Below are 9,065 nucleotides of genomic sequence, written 5' to 3'. Positions count from 1 at the left end.
TGTGACCTGGGGAGAGCTTTTTCCACCCTTCATTTGAAATTACAAAACGGATTCTATTATTTCACCTTGTGGAACTTGTTGCAGTGCTATGAAACCAATTAGAGCCTAAATCGGATTGGAAGTGGTCTACTAAAAAAAACCAAAAAGGAGAAGATACAGGTTCTCTCAAATATTATGCCTCTGTCTATACTGTTAGTGACTGGAGCGTGTACTTCAAAGAAGACTTTTTAAATGTGTCTGGGAATCCTCTTCCACCAAGAAATTTGTGTTCTTCCTGGAAGTGCCCCCCAGCTCTTTTCTCGAAAACAAAAAGTTCGAGATTGAACCAATATGTTCAAGCATCGTTGCTTTTGAAAGGTGCCATAGAACAAGTTAAAAACCCGAATTACTTTCTGTGCCGGAATGGATTCAGTAGATAAAATGATTTTTTCCTCTGCCAAAAAGAGGCTGAAGAATATAGCTGGAAAATCGCTGGGTCAGCTTTACAGGTAAAGAGATGAAATCGAATTAAACTGTGGTAGAAAATAATTTTAAATAGCCAAGTGTGCGAGAACTATCACGTTGGAAAAGGCATGTCGTAGATCGTGTCAAGTACCCAGTGCACTCATGTTGTTATTAATATATTCACTGGTGTCTATCACCTTTCTTGTGCGGAAATCGCTAATTAGCCCAACCATTTAATTAACAGGCAGCCCTCCATATTTGGTTGTCTCTGCCATTTTGAAGTGGGCTCACAGCATCTGCATTGCATTTTTAGATTTTTTTTTTTTTTTGGTACTATCCATATGACTAGCCTGTGAAAATTCAACCGGGGGGGGGAGGGGGGAACCATTTTTGATTTACAGATTCCCCGGTGAAATCCTCCTTTGGAAACCCGCATTGAGTTCATAAATAATTAATAAGCAGCCATTCCTGGTTCTCAGGCACGCGCAGCTCCCCCCTCCCGCACCTTTGTACATATGCATTTATGCGAACACACACGTCAATTTTATTCATATTTAGTATGAGAATTAATCTTTAATTCAATATTGCCTTCTCAGTATTCCACTGAATCCTCATCTGTACAGAATCTGCATGAGAAATAGAATATCTAGATTATGCTCTTATAATTTATTTGCAGATCCTTTTCCATCACTGCGTCCTATATTATGAGTTAAGAAATGCATTGAGAGTACAAGTCGACTGATTTTACATACACCGAAAGCTTTACATGTGTATAAAGGCTGATTTTAGGTTCATTTTTATTTATTTATTTTGTTCCTGAGGGTATAGGGTAAGGCATGCTTGGAGGTCGTCTCCCTTGAATGTCTTCATACTTCATACATCTGCAAACACCTGCCATTTTAAAAAGGAAAAAATGCTTTGCCTTTCGTCAATAACATATTTTATAGGATGTAAGTTACTTGGCAGATTTACTTATGTGAAATCTATTTCATCAATGTAATTTTTAAAATGTATTCCAGTTTTAAATGTTTTGGTAAAATAAAAACCAAACAAACATAAAAAAGGTTTGCTTCTCTTAAATATCGAAAAAGTGTTTTCTTAATAAACACAAGACAAAAAGTTTGCAAAAATAAAATTGTAGCAAAAGGCAGCAAGTAGATACAACTGTGAATAATTTTGCTACTAGTAGGGATTTGATGTGAACATATTTAATATCGGAACAAGACCTAATAGTTGAAAATGATTAGGTAACACAATGATTTGCAATTCATGAAGACTGGTTTTTTTTTTTTTTCATACCTTCGAACCCACAAAGGAATTCAGAAATAGGGACCGAGCAACAATTCCGGAAACTGTTAACTCCTACGATTTGGAAAAAAAATTGTTTTAAAAGGCCCTTCTACCTGTGAACTGATTGTCATAGTAATCTGAAAATATTAAGTAATTTCTTGCATGCAATGGATTTATGATTATGTCTGACTTTCATAGGATGGAACTTTGGAAGCTGGAAGATAATTAGTCTTAATTAGTGGGTCAGGTAAAATGCATTAGTACTTATATTATAGTTTAAAATGTTTCTACCTTAATTTACTCTTGATCATGCTATAGAAATATCTCTTAAGCTTTCCACATGCTAGTTAAATAATGATATATCATCTTCCCTATTGTAAATGAGTCATTTCTGTGGAAGGGTTTGACGATATCATTAGATTTCTCAATTCATAAATTTTAACGAATCTCTATATATTTTACTTGCATTTCATACATTTGTTAAAACTTATGAGATTTTATAAGGTATTGCAGATATAATTTAATGTAATATTAAACCTTTTTTTTTCCGGATAGAATATATACCATGCAAATAACATACACTCTCTCCCTCCAGCTCTCTTTTTCTCTCTTTTGCTGTAACCATAAAATAGCAGAAAATTATTGAATAATGACAAATTCTGCAGAAACGCCAACAAGCCCTAGGTTTACAAGACACTAAATTTTGCTTATGTATTGCTTTGAAAACTGTACTAGTCATGATTTCAACAATCTATTAAATACATGACCATCTTTAGGACCACAGTTTGTTTTTTGAAAATCTTTTTAGAGTCATTCTTTTTTTTTTGGGGGGGGAGTAACAACATTTCCGGATTATACATGCCTATACATGTTTTAAGCAAACAGATATGATTTAAGTATAATGGAAATGGGCCACTTTTGGATTTCAATGAACTTATTGAAAATGTACATCTTTATACTGTTTGATTATTTGAAAGACAGTCCAGAATTTTAGCTACTGAGATAACTTCACTCGTAAATGGCTAGGAAAAAAAAACATGGCGTCCTTGTAGTGTCCTTCGTTTTGAAGGCAGAAATACCCGAAAGCTTTAGTAAGGTTATGGATTTGTTTCTTATGTGGACAAAATTAAAGCAGAAATCCAAATTTCTCTATCTTTTCCATGATTAACCAAACAAGTGTGTGAACATTCCCTTAAAATCAGTTCAACCACCTTTGTTTTTGGTTTAGAGTTTTGGAGAAGAAATCCAAAAGTGGGGAAAACATCGAACTGACAGAAGATGGGAAACCCATGGAAGTGCCGGAGAAGAAACCCCCTCTGTGTGACTGCGCTTGCTTTGGCCTCCCACGGAGATACATTATTGCTATCATGAGTGGCTTGGGATTCTGCATCTCCTTTGGGATTCGCTGCAATCTGGGCGTGGCCATCGTGGACATGGTTAATAACAGCACCATTCATCGAGGAGGGAAAATTATCAAAGAGGTTAGAACGTGCTGCCACCTGTTCCTCCTCCCTGATCTTTCTCCCTGCCCCCTTTTTCTACAGCCTTTAACACACCGACCGAGATGGACTCGCCATAAAATCAAAGTAGTGACCACCTACAAAAATATAAATGTCTTACTTTTTTAGAGTATCATTTGTCAAATAGTTTAATTTTTAGCTGGAATAAATATTACCTTATGAACAGTTTTGGGTTTTTTTTAAAAAATAGGTGCCTTCAACCTATATTTTACTTAGATCTCGAGTTCTATTAAATTTAAGATTCTAAATAAATTGTTTTACACGGTAGCAAAATAAAGAATTATTTGGTCAGATCATATATGCTAAATAGTGTTGATAAACTTATGTAGATTGTAAACGATAAGGACTCTGGCACACATTTACTGGTGAAATGTATATATACCACATTTACATTCTAATTGAAACGCAGAACCCTGATATCACAGGATAGAAAATGTATTTTTAAAGACTCATTTAATACCCTAAAGGTGCAAGTTTCTCTAAATGTAATCAAATTTTCTTTTTGAACTGCCTATTTGATTTGTTATCTCAACTACTTCTAATTTGACTTAGTCCCATTGTATATACTATATATGTGGAAAAAAAATATTTTTCTATGTACTATTTAGCGACAAGCAGATGCAGCGATAGGTTTTCCTTGTAACGTCGCAAATTATTATATTCTTACCAGCATATTAGTTTTCATTTTTAATTCAGTCTGCATGATCGAGAAGTGCACCGTTTATACTGACACATAAAAACCTCGTTTTTTAAAATTTAATTTTATTAGTTCATGCTTTAATGTGATATTCTTCAAACCTCAGCACTTTCCCTTTTTCCTTTGCTTCCTTGGACCTGAAGAAAGCCAAGTTTAACTGGGAACCCGAAACGGTGGGATTGATCCATGGCTCCTTTTTCTGGGGTTATATAATCACTCAAATCCCTGGAGGATATATAGCATCCAGACTGGCAGCAAACAGGTAGGGTGATAAACAAACTGCTACCGAACCTTAGAAAAAAATGTTTGCTTTGTAGTTGGTTTGCTTATAGTGAATTTGCTATTTACGCTTTAGGGAGTTATTTTCAATCAAAGCGCGCTGTAAGTAAATCAACCCCAGCATAAATTTGCAAATCTTATCTGACTGCTATTACTCTGTTTTTTTTTTTTGTTTTTTTTTGCCAGATAGTAAAAGATAAATTCAGAGAGGAAGGAATAATGGTGATATTTTTTCAGAGTGGAATCCAGGGAATGCAAAAATTGTGGTGGAGGTTTCTTTCAAATTTGGTAAATAGATACAGCAGCCTTTTGGAATGTCTGCTATGACAAATAATGTGGAATGATGAACAAAAGATAGAAAATGTTTATTTCTATTCTGGATTAATTCACCACACATTGACGATATCTTGCCTGTTCAAATGAGAATAAATGTAGATGGGATTACATTTTTCCATGTAGCAGAAGAGATGTTAAATCGGGTATTTTTTTTTTCTCTTCATGAATCTTATGTAAAGGATTTATTTAAGTCCAATGAATATTCAGAAGAAACAATGAAAATATCTGGATTTGAAACCAAACTGCTGGAGCCCTGCCTTCCAATGACAAAACATCAGGATGCATTCTGGATAAAATAAAGACCTCGTACAGATGGTGCAGGGAGGGCAGAGCTCTGCAGTCCCGTTTCTATGGTGTTTGGCAACCTTTCAAGCACCTTGGGGGTGATTTTACCTGCTAATTAGCTCCACGGAGAATTCAAGGCGGATAAAGCATTCTGAGCCATTTGTTGCTGTGTATAGGGAGGGAAGGCCCTGCTACCAAGCTCTGGCAAGACTTTCAGGAAAGCATTCGCAGTATATGGTCTCAGCACTGCTTAGTTTAAAGCCAATGCCGCTGAAAAGTTCTCAGCCCAACCAAGAAGAGAATGACGTGGAGCCCAGACATACAAGTTATTCCACACTTTTCTTGACACTTTTTGTTTCGTTTCATATCACTGAAACGAAAAGTGTCGAGAAAATTGTGGCATCACGGTGTACGTTTCATGGCTCGATATCATTCTCTTCTTGGTTGGGCTGAGAACTTTTCAGCTTGGCCCCTTCTAGATCTACTGCTGATTCAGACTGGGAACGTTAAAATCTGAAATTTATCTCAAAAATACCAAGAGCGAAATGAGAAATCTATTTATATAAATTTCCAAGTAGGCAATGGGCTCATTATAGTGAAAGATCGACAGCTCTTAAAGGACTCTCTTTGGGAAAGTAAAAGCATGATTTTAAGTGAGTTTACTGCTTGGACCTTTCCATAATTTTACTTACAATTATCTAATAAATTAAATTTACATGCATCATTTGTCTGACAAACTTTCAAGTAGGAGATAAGAAAGAGAATGCGTGAAACATGACCAGCTTGCTCTATTTTCAGTCTGTTTTCTGTCTAAAATTATAGAACTTACGAGACACTGGGGCTGATGAATATACACTTACTGCCAGCAAACAGGGAAAAAAAGTCCCCTAATAATCCATTATGGAATTTCAGTTTGGAAAGTCAAAAGGTGCGATGTTCCTGAAATTTGTCCGATGGCTCACAGAGAAGCATGGACAAAATTAATAGTTTTCATAGGCCTTTTTTCCTACTTTAGATTTGCTCTGGTGAACTGTAGATTACTCTCAAAATCAAACGTAGGCCCAAAGATTGTTTTGTTATTTATTTTACCGCGTTTGCAAGGGTGTTTACATTTTTTGGCTATGCATGGATTTCATTTCATTCTTAAAGGAGATTATGCTTGAACAGCGCCGAATTTCCTACATGATCTAAAAACATTTGTTGGTTCAATATGTTTTTAAGGATCCCATAAAGTATTTATTCATATCAAGCAAAAATTTTGAGTCTTGCATAGATCCTTTAGGAAAACAGGGCTTGAACACACAATCTCTATTTATAAAGAACCTATTGTCAGTATAAAAGTGAATGAACATGTTAATATCAATTTAGCAAACTCTCTTTTAGTTTAGTTTATTATCACTTCTAGTCTGCCTTTATCCAAATATACAAACACAATAAAACAATTAAAAGTACATAGGACTGCTTGCCTTTAAGGCCCAAACATCTGTACCAAAGCAAATACGTTCCTATCCACTATTTAAGTTATTACATCACACTAATTGCTGTATTTAGGGCCTTATTTTAGTAAAGGCACCTACATCACCAGTGCCTCCAAAAATGGCACCAGCCACATGTCAATCATGCATAGGCGCTGTTAAAAGAATCATGACTTATGTCTAACATAGGCACCAGTCATTTATTTACTTATTTGATCTTCTATACCATGCTTGCATTGACCTTAGGTGCCTCTGTAGATGTGATTATGGTGTCCTTTTTTTTGTACACACCTGCTGCCACCTACTTTTTTTTTCTCATAATGACTTTTTAATTGGTTTTAAATGACATGGTCAATTACTGTGCCAATTACCACCAATTAAATTAATTCAGTTAGGTGGCGGTAAGGTTCCTTCTGTCACCTGACTTATAGTGCCATTACTTAAATCAGGCCCTTAATGCTGAAGCACAAATACACAACCGATTATGCATTTGAAATTAATGCAACAAGCTTTTAAGTGAAAAATGCATCCAAGGCATTAGCTGCCTTTGACTATACAAAAAGAGCAAAAGTTTTGCTCTTACATACATGTACAGACAATTGTAAAACTTGCAAAAAAAGTTACCGCGCTAGCGGTTTTTAGTGCCGGGAGCCGCGCTGAATGCTGCGTGCTGCTCCCGACGCTCATAGGGACTCCATGAGCATTGAGAGCAGCGTGGGGCATTCAGCACAGTTTAATAAAAGGGGGCCTATGTAACAGCTTCTTGAGGTTCAGTTTTATGCACTCTGTCTCTCTGGTTACCAAGTCAACTGGAGTTCCTGCTGTGATGTCACCAGGGGTGAGAGTTCAGAGCTTGAATTTTCCATTTTGCTGGAATTAACAAAGAGACTCGAAGGTCAGACTTCTTGTTAACACTACACTGTTTGGTGGCAAGAGGTTTATTTTCCTCCTATGTACTTCAAAACATAGAAACATAGAAAACATAGAAAGATGACGGCAGAAAAGGGCTACAGCCCATCAAGCCTGCCCACTCTTCTGACCCACCCCATCAAGTCTGAGTGCTAATGACCCAGATCCTTAGCTCGACCCCCATAGGGATCCCACGTGGATGTCCCATTTATTCTTAAAGTCGAGCACGCTGGTGGCCTTGACCACCTGCACCGGAAGTTTGTTCCAGTGATCTACAACCCTTTCTGTGAAGAAATACTTCCTGGTGTCACCATTAAATTTCCCTCCTCTGAGTTTGAGCGGGTGCCCCCTTGTGACCGAGGGTCCCCTGGGGAAGAATATATCGCTTTCCGCCTCGACACGACCTGTGATGTACTTAAATGTCTCAATCATGTCTCCCCTTTCTCTACGCTCCTCAAGAGTGTATAGCTGTAGTTTACCTAGTCTTTCTTCGTATGAGAGACTCTTGAGTCCGGAGACCATTCTAGTGGCCATTCGCTGGACAGATTCAGCTCGAAGCACATCTTTTTGGTAATGTGGTCTCCAAAATTGCACACAGTATTCCAGGTGAGGTCTCACCATGGTTCTGTAAAGCGGCATTATGACTTCAGGTTTGCGGCTGACGAAGCCTCTATTGATACATCCCAACATTTGCCTTGCTTTGGATGAGGCCTTCTCCACTTGTTTGGCAGCCTTCATATCTGCACTGACGATTACTCCCAAGTCCCGTTCTTCTGAAGTCCTAGCTAGTGTTTCCCCGTTTAAGGTGTAAGTTTTGCATGGATTTCCGCAGCCGAGATGCTTGACCTTACATTTCTTAGCGTTGAAGCCCAGCTGCCATGTCGAGGACCAGTTTTCCAACGTGATCAGATCCTGCATCATACTATCCTTGAGATTGCTTTCACTTACTATATTACACAGTTTGGCGTCGTCGGCGAACAGTGTTACTTTACCCTGAAGCCCTCGGGTCAAGTCCCTTATGAATATGTTGAAAAGGGATGGTCCCAGGACTGAGCAAAATAACTACAATTTTGTTGTTTAAGGAGTTAGGACCATAGTTTATATATGGTCCCCCCCAAAAAAAAAAAATAAAAAAATAGTGTTGTCCAGAATGATGCTTAGCGCAATTCTATGTTATGCACACCTTATTGAATTGTACTAAGCGCCAGTGCCTGTCATAACTTTTAGGTGCACCCAATTAGACCAATTAAAACCAGGCCTAAATCCCTGTGGCTAACCTGTGTGCACACTGGGCATATTCTGTGACAGTGTACAAAAATTCTAGGAACACCCATGATTCACCCATGCTCCTCCCCTGGCCGTGTCTCTTTTTCAGATCTGTGCACAAGAACTGGTGTGCAGAACTTTACAGAATAGGCCAAGTTGCACGCATGACTTTTAATTAGTGCCAATTAACATGCTATGAGGTGTGACTTGCTAATTTTTAGTGCTAATTGGGTTATTAAACAATTAAGTTGCGTGTGCAAATCGGCCATGTGCATTGCATACACAACATAAAGCACCATATACAGAATTGGGGGGTTAATGCATAATTGTATTGGCTTTTTGGAGTGTGTTTTTTTTTTTTTTTTTTTTTATAAACATAGACTTTATTTCTATAAATATCTGGACACTACTACTACTACTATTAATTATTTCTATAGTGCTACCAGATGCAGGCAGTGCTACAAAGAGTATGAAAAGAGTTCCTGCTCGAAAGAGCTTACAATCTAAACAGGAAGTCAAGGATACAGTTAAGGGGAACGGTTAATCAGATGGCTGGGTTGGAGG

General features: G+C 37.5%; 1 protein-coding gene across 1 annotated transcript in view; it reads left to right on the top strand.

Annotated features, from left to right (window-relative positions):
* The first annotated feature begins 402 nt into the window (after positions 1–402).
* Positions 403–9,065, top strand: part of SLC17A6 (solute carrier family 17 member 6) — a 30,526-nt gene continuing 21,863 nt past the window's right edge. The window contains exons 1-3 of the mRNA XM_033928668.1: positions 403–488; positions 2,963–3,215; positions 4,095–4,213. Of these exons, the coding sequence (XP_033784559.1) occupies positions 403–488; positions 2,963–3,215; positions 4,095–4,213 (458 nt within the window). The remainder of the gene's footprint in view (positions 489–2,962; positions 3,216–4,094; positions 4,214–9,065) is intronic.

The sequence above is a fragment of the Geotrypetes seraphini genome, chromosome 19 (assembly GCF_902459505.1).
Source record: "Geotrypetes seraphini chromosome 19, aGeoSer1.1, whole genome shotgun sequence".
NCBI lineage: Eukaryota > Metazoa > Chordata > Amphibia > Gymnophiona > Dermophiidae > Geotrypetes > Geotrypetes seraphini.
Note: the sequence above shows the minus strand (reverse complement) of the source record. Positions and strands in the feature narration are given on the sequence as shown.